We start from the raw sequence: 17,299 nt of genomic DNA, 5'->3' as shown, positions 1-17,299 counted from the left end.
CTGTTTAGAGAGCGAGATTGTATATATATGTCCTAGCACATAAGTATATTCATATATATAGAAGCGCGCGGCGCAGTCTGCATTGTTCGGGGGACGTCGGTCACGTGAGCCGACCGTGACTCGGTTGCGATGCGAGCCCGGACAAAGTGAGGCTGTAGGCGCATGCGCGGGCCTAACATGCTCGATCTCGTCGTAGCGCGAACGGCCATTCGTTACCGAAACGTGGATCGAGTCGCACGTGTATACGATCAGTCGTAAAAAGGATGTTGCATCATCCAAGAGATTTGTTAATCACTTCATCGAAAGGGACATTGATTTATCCTGCATCCGAACGAGAAGTTCCACGAAGCACGAGAGCTGGCCGCTCAGTTAATTACACGAAGGAAGGAGGGCCAGTATTCCAGTATATTTCAAAAGAAGGAAGGACGACTACTGCCGTTACTGTTTCGAGCATTCCCTCGTAGCTAATTATTATCAACATTAATAAGAGGGATTCAATTACGGCGCAGGCCAAGTCACGCCATCCTTTCAAGGATGTGCCTATCCAGAAGCGACGATTCTGCTGTTTGTGAGTAAACCAAGAAAATCTATTGAAGTGTTGCTAGTTGAACAGAGCCTTAGGTAACGTTCGTTACAGTCGGCTTGTATTCAATCTCTCTTTACAGAGGCCACGAAATTGGTTACCTCAAGGAAGGTCATCTTTCGGAAAGAAAGTCCTTCTATGATAACAAACCTTTTGGTTTTATTACGAAAAGCTGAGCTCAGTACAAGATACCTTTTCATTAATTGATTGCAATCAAACAAGTTTGTCAATTTCATTACGATTCATTTTGATAGTTCGAGAAACACGATTCTTGTGAAAAGTGCACATAAATGTAAAAGAAACTCTGTATTCTATGTTCATATACGTTAAGTTATTCTTAAACATATTAAGGATTTGTCACGACTATCTATTAGCGTTGTAAAGATAACAATCGTTACGGTGGTGATCTTGTTTACCATCTCTAGCTTAGAATTATTGAGTCATAATTTCCAACGCTGGAAACTGAATATTTCATATTTTACCTTTGATTTATTTACTGTCTGATATTTAGTATGTATTCTGTGGGTGATAATTTCAGATGAATGATCCTTTTCATGATATACTTTTCTATGAATATTTATAGTAACCATTTCATGGTACATTTAAAGGTTTACATGCTTGGATAAGTCTTCTTATAATGACTTAACGTTAAAAGATGAAAACGAACAGAACCCTGAAGTGTTCTTAAGTAATACTACCACATTGAAATCAGATAAAGAAAGGGATTATTCACCAACTATATTTATGTTCTTTTAATGTATCTATTGCGTCACTGATTTATTGTGTGTATGTACATATGATTTTGTCTTCTGAAACAGATATTATTTAGCTTATAAGAGAAAATATATGCAACCTCTCTCGAACAAAATAGATCTAAAATAATGTGCCGTTCCCTCCTTAGATCAATAATTCTTTTGTTTAACTGAAGTTACACAATCCAACATATTTCTAACATTTTGGTCCTTCGAGCCGGATCAGGTCATTCCGGATCAGTCGCTTTGGATTTGTAATCTTTTCAACTTTCAAGTTTAGTATACAGATTCGAATAAAGATCGTGGTTAGAGACAATTTCAAAGGTTGAATCCTGTTGTCATTCTACAATACCCTAGAAGGGGAGCGAACACATTAACGTTCATGTACAAATAGAAGCACGTGAAGGACATTCCGCTTGAGTCGTTGCGAACTTGAAAATAACAAGAAATCTTTTCTATTACTGTAGAAACAGAACGATATTCAGATATTATTTTTTTCGAATTAATATTGGATTTATTATCTCGTTCGGTTTAATACGTTTATAGTATTTATTCCTTCATTCATAATGAATTCGATAATCGATCATATACATCAACAACTCGCATTGAGTAATTTCATGGCTAACGCCTGCGATAATTTTGTCAGAATGGAAAGGTCAGGAATGGCGAGAAGAAGTGTAGACGCTAATCTTTTATATCTCAAAGGGAAATGGGATAGGTTTCAACAGAATCACGATGTTATTATACTCGCTATCACTAAACTTGCACGTGAAGACAAGATATTAATTCAGTCTCATTCCTACTTTACTGACGAAATATTCCCTGAAACAAGAACATGTTATTTAGCGTCGGTTGAAAAAGTAAAAGCCGGTATTTATTCGGAAACACAGAGGTCGCTAGAACCTCATCAATTCGGTCGATGATTGATGAAAATCCCGTTACTAACGCGGTGCTTCCTTCGGTTCATTCAGTTGAAAGTGAGACTCACATGAATGATAGTGTTCATAATCCATATGCGCGTCTCCCTCGAATCGAAATTCCCAAATTCGACGGGACGCCTTCCGAATGGCTTAACTATAAGGATTTGTTCGCGTCACTTGTATTAAAACAGAAAAATTTATCATCCGTCGAAAAGCTACAATATTTGAAAACTAGTCTGATTGATTCTGCTGCTCATTATATTAAAAATACGTCTCTTACAGAGGAAATTTTACAAAAACGTGGGAAGCTTTGTTGACGCGTTATGATAATCCTAGACTTCAACTTAACACTGCCTTACGATCTCTCGTTCGTTTAAAGCCAATGACGAAGAAGTAGCCAGCGAATTAGAACTAATACACACTACTGTCATTCAAATCCACCGAACATTAGAACGTTACAGCGCCCAATGGGTGGGTGTGAGGACTTTCTCATATTTTTGACGGTCGAGAAATTAGACCCTGACACGGTCAAAGCTTGGGATTATAAACTGGGTTCGTCGAAGATCCCTCCCACGTGGGACGAGTTCGACGAATTTTTAATGACACGTCTTTTCTCTCTTCAATCTTATGAAAGATCTAGAATAGGAAAGTTTCCATTTAAACAGCAAAAGCTTACAGCCAAAGCTCATTATCAGGGAAAATCTGATGAAAATTCTGCAAAGAATAAAAATGCTTGTCCGATTTGTAAGGGAAAGCATTACGTAATGAAATGTCCTAAATATATTGATGAGACTACTTCTCAGAAATTAGCACTCATAGTCAAGCATAAGCTATGCTATAATTGTTTAGGAAGACACCGGATAGCAAATTGCAAAGTAACTAAGCGTTGTCAAAAATGTGACAGAAAGCATCACACGTCTATTCACAAGGGAGATGGGTCGTTTAATAATAAGAATAATATAGGAACTTCTTCCAAAAATGGAGGTGTAAAATCGGAATCTCAACCGCAGTCTAACCTCTCCGGTTCGGGTCAGGATAGGGCTACGGTGTTACATTCGATCAAAACAATTAAATCAGCAAAGTCACAAGTAATGTTAGCTACAGCTAAGGTGTTAGTTATGTCTGAAAGAAAGGTTGTCAGAAAGGTTCGTGCCCTTTTAGATCAAGGTCGGAGATCTCTTTGGTCTCTGAAAGGATCGTCCAACAACTACATCTTCCGCGGTCTCATTCGTCAATTTCGTTAAGTGGAATAGGTGACCAAAAGTCCAAGAAAACAAAAGGATCCACCTTCTTTAAATTGAAACCGCATTTCAATTCCAATTTCGAATTGTCCATATCCTCATATTCTACCGAAGCTTACGACTTCGATTCCGTCTGTTAAAGTTCCTTGTCAATCATGGTCTCATTTAGAAGGAATACAAAGGCTGATCCTGATTGTTTTCTACCTGGTTCGATTGATTTGATATTAGGGGCAACGTTTATGGTTCATTACTGGAGAATATTACTAAAAGGCTCTATTAGTGAACCTATAGCGCAAGCTACAAAGCTAGGATGGGTTGTGTCAGGACCTACAGATATTGATGCTCCTTTCGAGCATAGACAAATTTATCGCGTTTCCATTGACAACGAACTTCACGATCTCGTGCGAAAGTTTTGGGAAGTAGAGGAGATACCTTCGTCGGATAAACCAATCCTTTCACCGGACGAACAAGCTTGTGAAGATCATTTTCTTTCCACTCATTTGAGGGATGAAACGGGTAGATACGTGGTAAGACTGCCTTTTAAAGGTTCACCCGAAGAACTTGGCAATTCGAAAATTAAAGCCGAAAGGATGATGCGTAGTCTAGCTAGTAAATTTGAAAAGGACTCCAATCACGCGGCTCTTTATAGGAAATTCATGCACGAATATAAGCAACTCAATCATATGGAGAGAATTTCAGACTCAACGCCTGAGCCGTCTTCTGCATATTACCTTCCACATCATGGCGTATTAAGGGAACAAAGCTTGACAACTAAATTACGAGTAGTTTTCAATGGGTCGTGTCCCACTTCTACCGGGATATCGCTGAATGACTTACTGCACACGGGTGCTAAGCTTCAAACCGATCTTTTTGACGTTCTTTTGTGGTTCAGATTCTACCTTTACGCTTTCACTGCGGACATTGAGAAAAGTTCCGTCAGATTAAAGTAATTCAGCAGATTGGGATTACCAACGCTATTTTGGTTAGACGAATTAGGTAAAATAATTATTTTTGTCCTTATCACAGTTACGTATGGATTAGCATGTGCTCCGTTCTTAGCTCTTCGAGCTCTTGTTCAGTTGGTGTTAGATGAAGGACAGCGTTTCCCTCTTGCTAAATCTATCATGGAAAAAGGTAGATATGTCGATGAATTCCATGGAGGAGCTAATTCAAGAATAAAAGCTAAACAGAGAGTTGCACAGTTAGACGCGCTCCTAATGGCGGGCGGATTTATTTTGAAAAAATGGGTTAGCAATAATCCGGCTATTCTTGAAGATATCCCGCCGGATAGGAAGATCACTTTCTTCAAAACGATCAGGACAAGTTAGTTAACGTTCTCGGATTGACTTGGGACATCAATACCGATACTTTTCACGTCTCATTAGAACCTTCGATTGTAGGATCAATAACAAAACGTACTGTTCTTTCTGCTGTAGCTAGGTTTTTCGATCCTCTCGGGTTCTTGTCACCAATTACCGTAGCTGGCAAAATATTTATCCAAGAGTTATGGTTATCTAAGTTGGATTGGGATGAAGATCTACCCGATAACTTAGCTAAAAAATGGATTACCTTTACAAATCAATTAAAGGATATGCCCAAATTTGAAATTCCCCGCTGGATAGGGTTAAAATCACGCTCACTCAGATCGAGATCTACGGTTTCAGTGATGCGTCTCAGAAAGCCATGGCTGCTGTTGTATTCTTGTGTTTCTTGCTTCTGTATTCATTAATGGTGAGATTAGGATTTTTTCATTGCTTCCAAACAAAGGTAGCTCCTATGAAAAAGCTCACTATTCCCCGTCTTGGTTAACGCTGCAGTCTTGTTGGTAAAACTTGTTTGTCATTTACTTAAAGTTATGAATCTGAAACAGGTATTCATCTTTCTCGGAATAGATTCGGAAGTTGCAAAAAAATGGATAGAAGGTCATCCTTCTAAGTGGAAGGACTTCGTCCAGAACAGGGTTAGTTTAATACAACAGGCTTTACCTCAGGCAATATGGAGGTTTGTTCCAGGTAATGAGAACCCTGCCGACTTAGCTACTAGAGGCTTAACTCCTTTGCAGTTATCAGAATCGAAGGAATGGTGGCAAGGCCCTCAGTGGCTGTCTTTGAATCCAGTCATGTGGCCTGAAGAGTCACCACACAATATCACCCGATGAGAATATGGAGGAGAGAATTCGTCTTGTATCCACCGTTCTTACATCCGAGGTTCCCCAGTTATGGGATCTTCTTTTTAAATTTTCAAATCTCACAAAATTACTTAGAATCACCGCGCTATGTCGTAAATTTATTTTAAGTTAAGGGTATCAAGAAATTAGAGTTAACCACTTTTCTTACTGTCAGTGAAATAGAAGCCGAGCGTCGGTTTTGGGTCAAGTCAATTCAGAATGCGTCATTCTCATCAGAAATTAAAGTTCTACAAAAGGGACAATCACTTCCTAAATCAAATTCATTAGCCATCCTTACTCCTTACCTTGACTCAGATGGGCTTTTACGAGTAGGTGGTAGACTACAACACTCTCAATTGCCGGATAACTCTAAACATCCTCTTATTTTGCCTAAGACTTCTGCTTTTACCACTTTAGTGATAGCTGATGCACACTCTCGCACGTTACACGGAGGTACACAGATTACGTTGTCGTTTATACGTCAGAACTATTGGATAGTAGGAGGTCGACAGGCTGTAAAATCATTTATTTTGAAATGCGTAAAGTGCGCTAGATATAGGCAACAGCGTGCTCAACAACTTATGGGTCAGTTACCTAGTGAGAGAATAACTCCATCTCGCCCTTTTCTTCACACAGGGTGGACTATGCTGGTCCTTTCACAGTCAAAACTTGGAACGGACGAAACGCTAAAACCTATAAGGGTTACATTTGTCTGTTTGTTTGTTTTCCTACTTCAGCCATTCACTTAGAGTTTGTGACAGCTTACACTTCTGATGCCTTTATTGCCGCGTTTAGAAGGTTTACAGCCAGAAGAGGTATATGTGCTACATTGACAAGCGATTGTGGAGACTAATTTCCAAGGGCGGATAAAGAACTTAGAAGCCTTTTTTCTGCTGCGTCTAACTGAAAGGAAGACAAAAGACGTTGTTTAATAAATGCCAGTACGCAATCGGAAATTTAACGCAAACTTCCGCTCCGCACTTCGGTGAAATCGGGAGCAGGTTGTTCGATCAGTAATAACAGTATTTAAAGAGAACCATAGGAGTTTCATGTTAGCCTATGAAGGACATACTCTCCTTGCTCAAAAAATATTCTCAAACTGGCAGTGTCATTGTGCCATTACATGATGATGTGATGACCTGTCATCTAACAGCGAGGACATTTTCTAGAGACCGTCGCTCTGTACCATTCCTGAACCATTTTACATAAACAAGCTTCGCGTCTAAGCAGATGGCAATTTAACAAAAGTCTAGCGGTTTTTTGGTCAATTTGGTCAAAAATACTTACAAAGACAATTATCTATTTACAATGGAATAAGTCAATCCTTGGATAACTGAATATGTAGTTCTTTTATAATGAATGTACCGACTCAAAGTGGCCATTGGGTCGTATCACTAAAATGCATCGAGCGTAAAGATGGTCACGTTCGTGTAGTCACAGTTCGCATAACATCGAGTATCAAAGACCAATTACTAAAATTGTCCTCTTCCGGAAATGGAAACATTCTGAAATTATTCGTTAATCAGCGTTCGAAGGCTGGCGGAAATATTTGAATCTGTTGCAGAATTGCAAGACATTAATGCTCGTAGACATTAATCTAAATTCAAAATATACAGGAAGAGATGCGCGTCACGGCCGCCCTGGTGGATGCGATCGAATCGAAAGCCGAGGGTTAACACGTTCGCTCACGTTAAGACCAAAAGTAAGGGAGACACGGGAGTGTATATCTCGGTAATGCAACAAAATGCAATTGCCGAGTTTGCGACTTCTCAGCTGCAACAAAAATAATATTAATTAAAGTATCATAGTCGAAAGATTTATAGTGGACGGATTTAAAGATTCTTGTGCGTTGCGTCAACACAAGAATCTGCGATGAAATCAATTTTCTCGTACAAACATTGTACATACCTCTGTCATGAACAAAAGTTACGAAAAAAACAGGCAGATATAATATACTAATTTGAAGATAAAGAATTAAGTGTTTTGAAAACGAAGTTATTTGTCGACTGATTGGAATTTCTGATTGTAATTAAACGTGGAATGAAAGTTAATTTTAATTTTTCTCAAACTCCTTATTCCAACGTGAGAATAGAACGAAGGATGGAGGTAGAAAGCGATAGAGAGAAACAGAGAACTATCATTTAAGATCGATCGTTATTCTCCAGAATTAAAATCCAAGAACTTGTGATATAAATTCTTGCAACTCTTTTCTCTCTATTTTTCAATGTTTTTTCTAACTCATCTATTCTACTTGCGCGTGTACAGTGGTGCACATCACAATTTGATATATCTCTTCCAAGATCCTTTCTATTGAACATGGCCTTGTACATTTCCAAGTATCGATATAAAAACTGTTGTGCATGGTCAATCGTGCGATAACTCCTCGCACTTGCGAAAACACAGATGGGAATAGTTTTTTTTTTAATGCAGGTGGCGGTCGATAAGGAATCGAGAAAAACATCTTGCGGAACGTGTCCTGGTCGCAGAACGCGTGTCGTTCCTTGTTTAAGCGCGTTGTTGCTGCGATAATTTGCGAAACACCCCATTTTATGTCCATACCTTACGGATCTATAACGAGTTAAAATTTTTAATTGACGATTGACAATGTTGCGCCTCCTCGCACTGTTGGCCTTTTTTCCTGGCTCGGGTAAGACGCATGCATGCTTATCTCTCATTTTATTTTTCCGTCTTCTGCACGATAAAATTCTTTATTGTGATAAATCATTTTCTTTGAATAAAAAAAAATGTTCGAAAATAGAAGATTTAGAAACTATAATGTCAATATCGGCTATAAATCGGCTCGTTTTTAAATATAAATTATACTATGCTAATAATTATATTTCTAAAGACAAATTGCTTGTATTAATATATACTTGTATTAATTGTATTCTATATTTGTATCATTATGTATTATATTGCGTTAACATTTCATTGATGCTTTACTAATAATAAATTAAGAATTTCAAAAAAGTTTTATTAGCGAAATTATGTCCCTGCTTCTATGAATTCACCAAGAGAATCGCAATTATCAAATATAAAACTTTTTACAAATTACTTCTTGATTAAGTTCTGAAAAATACGGTATTGATTAGAAATATTTCTTCTTGTAAATTAGACTAAAGATAAAATCTAAATTATAATTAACCAGATTCTCTCTCTCTCTCACTCACTGTAACTCTGAATAATTTCGTTGCATATTAATACTATCGCACTACTTGTTACATAATGAGTTTATATATGCGCGTGATATGCTTACATTCGAGAGAGAGAAAGAGAGATATAAGAGCTATGCATGCATCGCGCGACTTTGAGTCCATTGTAATCTGTTGATATCCGAACGATATACAATCCTACATAGCAACACGTACTTTGCCACCACCAATAGGCATCGGGTATTAATATTATGACTTATCTTCGCAATGATTGTGGACGATTGAATCCATATTTAAGTACTCTTAGCGCGCTGTGCGCTGTGCTTGTCTTTTAACTCGACTCACCTTGCAGCGGCTAGAAAATTGCATTTTGAGTTTTACACCTGCAAATCGAAGATATTATCGGTAAAAAAAAAACGTGCATCGAGACTTTGTCAGTCTTGAAAAGAGGAATCATCTGCGATCATTTACATCCATGTTGAACGTTTCATAGAAATTTGTTATTAACTCACAATTTTCTGTCTTTATTCAGGACGAGCATGGCTGCGACGGTGCAAGGATCTATTACAGCTACAACATGGGGTTCTTTGAACGGCCAGGAGATAAAAAAATTCACGTTGAGGAACGAAGCTTGTCAAGAAGTCGATGTCATAACGTATGGTGCGACAGTGACTGCCATTAGGACGCCGGATAAGGAAGGAAACATAGCGGACATCGTGCTCGGCTTTGACGATATCGAAGGTAATCCGAAGATTACTCGTTTATATGAAAGAGAGTATTGTCATCGCACGGCCTGTTTATAAAAATATAAAAAGATTAGTTAAAATTGTAATACAAGTGTACATATTCCACACGGATAATGATAATAGGAGTAACAACATATAATTTAAAATAGTTACAACGTAAAAATATATTAATTTTAAGTATCAACAATGTTTTAAATTTAAATGAAATGCATTTCTGTAATTTTATAATAGTTAATATCTTTTACGCAAAAGATAGTTTTATGCACAGAAATTCATAAAGCTACAAATCGAAGTTATTCTGAGGAATAATATCGCTTTGATTGAGAAAGACAAAGTTAAATAAAGTATTAATCATATTCAGGATATGAATCGCCGAGTAATCCGTATTTCGGTGCCACCATCGGACGAGTCGCAAATCGCATTGGCAAAGCAACTTTTGTCGTGGACGGCCAACGTTACAACGTGTCGAAGAATATAGGTGAGGACAGCCTCCACGGTGGTACTCACGGTTGGAGCTTCAAAGTGTGGAACGCAACAATTGTTGGCAATCGCGTGGTGATGACCTTGGTCAGTCCGGATGGCGACGAGGGCTATCCAGGATCGGTAACTGCGACAGTCAGCTTTCAACTGAGCGACGATGGAGAACTGCGCATAAAGATGAAAGCCAAGTCCGGAAGGGCGACGCCGATTAATTTGACGAATCACAGCTACTTCAATCTCGCTGGACACGTACGTATATTGTTTCACTCTCACTCTCCGGGAGGGAGAGAGACAAGAGGAGCATCTTCTAATCTCTAATGCGACACGTTCCGCATTGAACATTGAAAGAAGGAACAAATTAGAAAAGACAGTGCCGATGAACGCGGATCGTTTTTTGAGATAGAGATATTTTATCTCAAGAATTACAGTTGCGCTTGTAATACAGGAAAACAATGATAGATTTAACTGTAATTCTATTGTAATTGTATCTCGAGCATAATGATTACTTTGCTACTTGCTCGAACTAATCGATCGACTGGGATAAAAAAACTATTACGGATCATTATTCTTAAATTTTTTAGGCTACAAATGCGGCAGAACTATATAAGCATGTGTTTACGCTGAACGCTGATCGCTGGACTGTCACGGACTCCGGGAGTATTCCTACCGGCGAGATTAGGTCGGTTGATAACAGCGTAATGGATCTCAGGAACCCGACGATCCTCGGTGATGTCATCGACAAAGTACCGGGCGGCGGTTACGACTATAACTTCTGCTTGCCAGAGCCGTACGATGACAGGAAAACTAGTTTCGTCGCCAAAGTATTGCATCCAGGTTCAGGACGTTACTTGGAGGTGTACTCGAATCAACCGGGCGTTCAACTTTACACATCCAACTCTATACCCGAGAGGAATGAAACTGGTATCGCAGGGAAAAACGGAGCGCGGTACTTCAGACATGCCGCTTTCTGCTTGGAAACGCAAAATTATCCTGACGCTGTAAACCACAAAAACTTCCCCAACAGCATATTGCGACCAGGCGATATATACAATCACATTGTCGTATACAAATTTGGAGTGGAAAATTAATGCATTTCCATCTTCTGCTACAAACTCTTTGGAAGTTCAGACAAATATTCATATAAATATAAATAATAAGAAAGCTTGTGCGTGTGTGTGTATCGTTGATCTTCTGCAATCATTATATATTATGTAAAAAAAATGACAATTGTCTATAACTATTATGTCAAACTTAATATCTCTTTATAATATTAGCTAACGATTTATTCAGACTTTCTGTAAGTGTTGTAATTATTATTCTCCATATTGGAATTAGCAGTAGTGCGCACACCTAACTAGACAACGACGGTGAAAGATTAACTTCTAAAGGATTGTGTTTCTTCTTGGTAGTCGAGGAATCTATATTTTCCAGTAACCTCTCCTGCCGTTGCTGCGTGATGGACTTTGTAGAAGGTGTGTAACGATCCGATATCCATCCCTCCACATTGTATCCGATAAATCCAATAATACCCACGATAGGAAGTGTTATGTATTTACCGAACTTGCCCAAAGATCTCACTATCAAAGGCCACATTCTCTTTAGCGGGGAACTGAAACAGAAGCAAAGTTACTCCAATTGTTTTCTAGGAAACGTGATAACGCAAAATTTGCAAGAATACACAAAACACATACATATTTTCATGAATGTCAATATATAAACGTTAATCAAATGGTCAAATCAAATCAATGATGTTATGACATATAAAAAATATTTGTGAATGTCGTGAAACGACATTTGTGTTACGAATAAAAAGAAAAGCAATTACACTAATTGTAAGTATGAACGCAAGAACAAGTCTTCAAATTTTCAAAATTTTCAACCATGAACATTTACACAATTCTTTCGTGCAGGTTATGTGAACATTTTTTTTAAACAGGTTAGCCACCTCGTAAAGTCACGAGATTTAACTCTAATTTGGGTTCAAATATACCCGCGAAATTCGAATGCGAAAACAATCACATATGTATGATTATTATATTGTACTTAAAATTAAGATTTGTGAAAGAATAATGTAAAAATATCTTGAATAATAAAATTGTAGTACAAGAAATTAACATACATTTTATTGTGTTAATTAATTTGTAAAGCATATATTATTTAGTTGATTCAATAGTTTATCGATGTTGAGAAAAAAAAATCGAACATCGATTAATCGAAAGGAAAATTAATCGAACAAAACTATCGGCTTCTTCGAATAATCGAGAAACATCACCCACCCATCTCCAATCGGGGTACTCGTACTACTTATGTGTGTGCTGGTGTGTGCAGACGTACATTTTCGTGTGACTAATTTCATATACGATTAATTTAGAATGCCGGCGACGAACATCGAGGATGATCCGTACGCGCACGTTGCGAAGGGCACTCTGAAATTGAAGAACGAGCAGACAGTGAGCAAAAAGTGAGTACCTCGTCCCCTTGATATTTCTCGAGTGAGGTTATGTTAGGTTAGGGTTATCACAGATTGATTTATTAATTTATTTTTTTCAAATAATATTATCTTCCGTTGGAGCAAGTGATTGAGATAAATCGTGTGCAATATCTTCTTTTTGTAGGAAAAAGGATAAAAAAGGAAAGAAGAAGAAGCTGGTCGAAGTGTCGAAGATCATCGAAGAGAAGCCTCAAAAGGTGGAAATAAAGCGGACGAAGGCGGAATTGGCTTTTCAAAAAATGCAAGAGAAAATGGTGAGCATGTACATACAGTGTCTGTTAAACATACTTCGTACCTGTAATAACATCAATAAGTAATTCTTCTAAGGAAGACTTCAGAACTTCTTGACGCTGACAAAATTCTTAACGTCGCAATGATTTGCAGCAAACCGAGAGGATCAAGCAGAAAGCTTCCAAGACGCATAAACAACGAGTGGAGGAATTTAATCGACACCTGGACAGCTTAACTGAGCACTTCGATATACCTAAAGTGAGCTGGACGAAATAAACTGCGATGTATCTTAACAAATTTATTTATATAGGTATATATAATGTAAACAATTAGTCTTAATTTAATCTAAAGGTATGAACACTTTACACAGTTTACATACATGATCATGGCATTATTTTAATCCCTACTTTCAAATGATTTTCCTTCTTTTTGTATTCTTTCCTGTTTTTGTTTTATAAAAAAAATGAAAAAAATTAACCTAAATGTAAAAATCTTCAATAGATTTTTAAGAGAGATTCTATGAGGAAAGATAATGTTGCATTTGTGTAACTTTAATGCAATTATTTAAGGGTTAAATAAATTCTGTCATTCTCTGTGAACATTGTATCATAAATATGTAAAAAAGTTATTAATGTAAAATATTATAAGAAGTACTTGTTTTATAAGTCATACAAAATATTCTTAATGTCATACATTAGTAAAATCGTTGGGTGCATTCTACTTTGTTCTCGTCATATATACACATATAATTTATATATATATATATATATATGTATATATATATAATTTTAAAATATATTTTTCTATCAGACAGTAAAGATATTTAAAAAATTTAAATATAAAACAACAGTTAAAATAATTCTGTTTGGAATTGATCTTTGTGTCCATAGATGTTTAGATTCACGTACATAATAAAACAAGCGTATGAAGCAGAATGCATCCATATTATGTAAGAGATTCTTCGTAATTCGTGGACGGACTTTCGATATATCAAGATATCTTACTAATTATGCATTGTCTACTTACATAAAATTAAATGCGAATAGTGTTCAAGGCACGTATAACCACGTATACCACATAGTTACAATATGGACGGAACATACGTGTGAGAATCGCTTACGAGCTCATATATGCTGATATTTCTTAAATAGTTATCTTAAAATCTTTATCGCAGCATCGAGAGAATTAATGGACGGTTTTTCACTCCCGTGCAAAGAATTATTTACATCTCTTTAAAATAAAATACCACTACCAATGGTATGACAACCAAGAACGAAAAGTGGCTGTTCGTGTTGCCGGCGTTACCAAAACGGAAGACGTTGACAAAGTTCTCCGTTTGCACCCAAGGATTGCTCCCGTCATCAAAATGCATCGGACACTGATCGCGTTCTCGCTCGTATTCCTGTCAAACGATCACACACACATACACCGGTGAGCGCAGTCTCATTCCAACTTCTAACATTGTTTAATTTATATCATACTCGAAGGGACGTCCCTCCTCACCTGTAACTCTAGCGCGACTGCTGCGCCTTCCGTATAATTTTGACTCGCCACGTCTTGCTTGAGGTCGCAAAATGGGCCGATGGCCTGAGACAAGAGCACTCGGTTCAAGTCGGCCCTCTGATATACCCAGCAACGATATTTGCTGAAAGGATCCAACTCGTCGTACGTTATTAGATACGACTTTAAATTTTCCTTCCAATATCCAATACATTTCATTACGTAATCCGGATCGCCTGTAAAATATTATCGTCAATAGAGCTGTATAAACACGAAACACGATAGCTGGACATACAAAATGTGAATGGAACTCACTGTAAATGTCAACCGGTTTTCCCAAGTGATCCACAGATAAGCAGTACGTTTCGTCGATGGCGATCTCCTTCTGATCGGTATTACAGACCGAGAAGTCGGAAATATTTTGTTTGCAGTAAATATTTGGTCGCGGAGATTTAGTGACACCGCCTAGAATCCTAGTCTCAAATAGAACATCTCCTTTTTGGTGGAACATATATTTACCGGCTATCGGGCAGCGTACCGGAACGGGATTTTTCGCTAATAAAATTAAGATGTAATGTAACTCAACCGAAATATCGTGTCGTGAAAATATGACAGAATCTAACTTTTTACATCGTGATTACCTAAAAACAGATCAAATTTCCATGCTTCCTTGTTGGGAAACTGAACCCAAGAACACACTGTATGGAAATCGTCTTTTATCACAGCCATTCCACGTCTGTATCGGATAACATTGTGATGTCGTCGCACGAAATCGAAACAAACGTAATCTTTTTGGCTGCAAATGCATTTTAATTACTGCACAAGCACTCATAACGTATACCAACACTTTTGTCAAACTCGCTTAACTTGGCGAATAAAAATAAGTGTTTTTGTTACGAACGGTGACCGGTAAACATACCATCCATCAACGGTCAGTCTCGCCATCATAACCCTCGAGTCTCTTTGTTCGCGACAAACGTAAATTGTTCGTCGATAACGTCCCACGTCCGGATACCAGGTTTCGATGATATGCGTTTCGTTAATGAAAATGTCCGCATCAATGTTAGCAGTGTTTATCCAATTGCCGGACATGTCCTCGGGCAATCGGCAACCAGGCTCAACTATCTCGGCCTTAACCGGCGTGATCCGCAAACGCTCGGGGCTCTTTTCCACAGTTTTAAGAGTATTACATTCCGCGGTGATTGAAACACCGATGTACAAATCGTCGTCGCGATTCTTTAAGAAGCATCTATACTTCTCGTCCTTCCGCGACTCCTTCGTATTTGCTACCGCAAAGAAGTGATTCTTGTCGACGAACCAATCGCCCAAGCAGCTGTATTCCACCACTGAAAAAGAAAAAAAGGTTTATATCTACATCTTTCGTTGTAAATCGTTGTACATCAAAACGTGTACAAAGACATGGTTCGCAAGGTAAGTATTTCTCATAAGGAAAGAAAGGAGTCTAATTACATCCATCAAAGGTTCCTTTCATTCCGGGACATTTCTTGTAAGTAATGTTAAATTTTTGATTGGTTATAAGAAACTGAGTTCCGGCAGTCTGACAGGATTTTATTTGCGCATCTGGATTATTACATTCTCCTGTAAATCTAAAGCGATTCTGAAATAGTAATAATATATAGAGATACATCTTTAGTGTATAATTAATGTGTATAAAGTGATAAGTGCATATGTGATTTTCTTGTCTTACTTGATAAGCAAACTGCCAAACTCCTTCCAGGGAAGATCTGCAATTCACAGGCACGTAATTCTCAGAGAATAATGTTATCAATTGCTGATTCGCGTTTAAACCTTTACAAACGTTATCCACGGTGGGTTCTATCCCACTGGGCAAATTCACACAGCTCACTGCAACAAGATGCAACACGACTGATAAATGTACTAATAGAGTAATAGATTGTATATATCTTTCGCGTTGACGATAATATGGATAATTTTTTGAATTAACTGGCACAGACCAGCTTGTTGTCACTTGCCTTCGAGCTTCTCCAAGACGTTTACTGTCCTGACAACCAGTTTCACGCAATGATAACAGCTGTCATACTTGATTGGAGTGTTAGAATCTCGAAATACGAATGTGTAATTAACATGATATTCCTCTAACACGTTGACGCATATGCCTCGTCCAGTCATACTGTTGGCATTTATTTCTGTCAGAGTATTTCTGCCGTTTTCCCATGAGAACCAAGATCCCCTGATGACCAGCGGAATTTGGCAATCACTCGTATTCTGACCAGCAACTGCCAGATAATATCTCATTAAAATTAAACATGCAATTATATTCCAATATACTCTAATGTCATATATTATTTTATAACAATAAAAAAAAAATATATATATATATATATATATATAATATAATTTTATAATAAATATGTATGCAATGTTCCTTCCGTGAAACAAAACAATGAATTAAATTTTAAATGAATTAAGCAAAACGTATGTAGGTACATACATACGTGAAATGTGTCAAATTTATTTTGATTCACGTATGGGCAGTGGACACCTTTGGATTTTGGATTAAAAAATGTACGGCTTACGAACAAACGGAATGTAATATAATGTGACGAGATATGGATATGGAATTTTGGAATCAAGTATCGCGATCTATTAACAGTATTAATTCTATCGTGCTTGCACGTACAGCACAACATTCGACTCCACTGTCCACTTTGCAGAAAATTAATTGATTGAAGAAACTTACCATGGCAGATAAGACACGTTACGAGAGGGAATATGAATAACCAGCCCTTCATCGTGCTATATCATTTAGAAGGACGAAAATAATGTCAAAAATGTCAAAAATACGACTGTGTTATGACTGCGATAATATGATAATAATTGATAATTTGAGGCCTAAAACACACGCCCAACACCATTAGGCACAGTTTCGAAGCCACTAACGGTTATGACGCATCCCGTAAGTACGTTCCCATCAATGCGACATATGGACTGGACTCTGGACATGGAACATGGAACATGGAACATGGAACTTATGAGAGCCTCTAGACCACGTCG

At 37.7% G+C, this 17,299-nt stretch overlaps 5 protein-coding genes and 1 long non-coding RNA gene across 6 annotated transcripts; 4 read left to right on the top strand and 2 right to left on the bottom strand.

Annotated features, from left to right (window-relative positions):
- Positions 1-3,651: 3,651 nt before the first annotated feature.
- LOC139778613 (uncharacterized) lies at positions 3,652-4,446 on the top strand. The gene has a single exon (XM_071716649.1). It carries the CDS (start codon positions 3,652-3,654, stop codon positions 4,444-4,446), a length of 795 nt encoding a protein of 264 aa, XP_071572750.1.
- A 174-nt stretch (positions 4,447-4,620) lies between these two features.
- LOC139778612 (uncharacterized) lies at positions 4,621-5,654 on the top strand. Its single transcript, XM_071716648.1, has 4 exons — positions 4,621-4,819; positions 4,933-5,119; positions 5,161-5,263; positions 5,367-5,654. Exons 1-4 carry the CDS (start codon positions 4,621-4,623, stop codon positions 5,652-5,654), a joined length of 777 nt encoding a protein of 258 aa, XP_071572749.1.
- Positions 5,655-9,059: 3,405 nt separating this feature from the next.
- LOC139778600 (uncharacterized) lies at positions 9,060-10,207 on the bottom strand. Its single transcript, XR_011719619.1, has 3 exons — positions 10,069-10,207; positions 9,328-9,608; positions 9,060-9,198 (listed from the first exon to the last, which is right to left on the bottom strand). It is a non-coding gene; the product is annotated as an uncharacterized lncRNA (long non-coding RNA).
- Positions 9,355-11,332, top strand: LOC139778591 (galactose mutarotase-like). Its single transcript, XM_071716606.1, has 3 exons — positions 9,355-9,556; positions 9,923-10,290; positions 10,623-11,332. Exons 1-3 carry the CDS (start codon positions 9,355-9,357, stop codon positions 11,127-11,129), a joined length of 1,077 nt encoding a protein of 358 aa, XP_071572707.1. The 3' UTR covers positions 11,130-11,332.
- A 1,001-nt stretch (positions 11,333-12,333) lies between these two features.
- Positions 12,334-13,362, top strand: LOC139778598 (protein FAM32A-like). The gene is made up of 3 exons (XM_071716617.1): positions 12,334-12,502; positions 12,657-12,786; positions 12,917-13,362. The coding sequence occupies exons 1-3, from the start codon at positions 12,414-12,416 to the stop codon at positions 13,037-13,039; spliced, it is 342 nt and encodes a 113-aa protein (XP_071572718.1). The 5' UTR covers positions 12,334-12,413; the 3' UTR covers positions 13,040-13,362.
- LOC139778599 (uncharacterized) lies at positions 13,047-17,219 on the bottom strand. Its single transcript, XM_071716618.1, has 9 exons — positions 16,986-17,219; positions 16,258-16,521; positions 15,972-16,129; positions 15,734-15,881; positions 15,183-15,609; positions 14,905-15,059; positions 14,579-14,818; positions 14,267-14,499; positions 13,047-14,165 (listed from the first exon to the last, which is right to left on the bottom strand). Exons 1-9 carry the CDS (start codon positions 17,035-17,037, stop codon positions 13,986-13,988), a joined length of 1,857 nt encoding a protein of 618 aa, XP_071572719.1. The 5' UTR covers positions 17,038-17,219; the 3' UTR covers positions 13,047-13,985.
- Positions 17,220-17,299: the final 80 nt, after the last annotated feature.

This window comes from Temnothorax nylanderi, unplaced genomic scaffold (assembly GCF_030848795.1).
Source record: "Temnothorax nylanderi isolate EJ_2023f unplaced genomic scaffold, tnyl_v1.0 TNYL_tig0189_pilon, whole genome shotgun sequence".
Classification (NCBI taxonomy): domain Eukaryota; kingdom Metazoa; phylum Arthropoda; class Insecta; order Hymenoptera; family Formicidae; genus Temnothorax; species Temnothorax nylanderi.
The sequence above is the reverse complement of the archived record's forward strand: the minus strand, read 5'-3'. Positions and strand labels throughout refer to the sequence as shown.

Coding starts and splice junctions, on each gene's coding strand:
- LOC139778613 (XM_071716649.1), top strand. CDS start 3,652: ATGGTCTCATTTAGAAGGAATACAAAGGCTGATCCTGATTGTTTTCTA.
- LOC139778612 (XM_071716648.1), top strand. CDS start 4,621: ATGGAAAAAGGTAGATATGTCGATGAATTCCATGGAGGAGCTAATTCA. Junction 4,820..4,932: donor CTTCAAAACGATCAGGACAA/GTTAGTTAACGT, acceptor TTTCTGCTGTAG/CTAGGTTTTTCGATCCTCTC. Junction 5,120..5,160: donor GAAATTCCCCGCTGGATAGG/GTTAAAATCACG, acceptor CTACGGTTTCAG/TGATGCGTCTCAGAAAGCCA.
- LOC139778591 (XM_071716606.1), top strand. CDS start 9,355: ATGGCTGCGACGGTGCAAGGATCTATTACAGCTACAACATGGGGTTCT. Junction 9,557..9,922: donor CGGCTTTGACGATATCGAAG/GTAATCCGAAGA, acceptor AATCATATTCAG/GATATGAATCGCCGAGTAAT. Junction 10,291..10,622: donor ACTTCAATCTCGCTGGACAC/GTACGTATATTG, acceptor TAAATTTTTTAG/GCTACAAATGCGGCAGAACT.
- LOC139778598 (XM_071716617.1), top strand. CDS start 12,414: ATGCCGGCGACGAACATCGAGGATGATCCGTACGCGCACGTTGCGAAG. Junction 12,503..12,656: donor GAGCAGACAGTGAGCAAAAA/GTGAGTACCTCG, acceptor TTCTTTTTGTAG/GAAAAAGGATAAAAAAGGAA. Junction 12,787..12,916: donor AAAAAATGCAAGAGAAAATG/GTGAGCATGTAC, acceptor AATGATTTGCAG/CAAACCGAGAGGATCAAGCA.
- LOC139778599 (XM_071716618.1), bottom strand. CDS start 17,037: ATGAAGGGCTGGTTATTCATATTCCCTCTCGTAACGTGTCTTATCTGC. Junction 15,610..15,733: donor GAAAGGAACCTTTGATGGAT/GTAATTAGACTC, acceptor TTTCTTTTTCAG/TGGTGGAATACAGCTGCTTG. Junction 15,060..15,182: donor AGACTGACCGTTGATGGATG/GTATGTTTACCG, acceptor ATGCATTTGCAG/CCAAAAAGATTACGTTTGTT.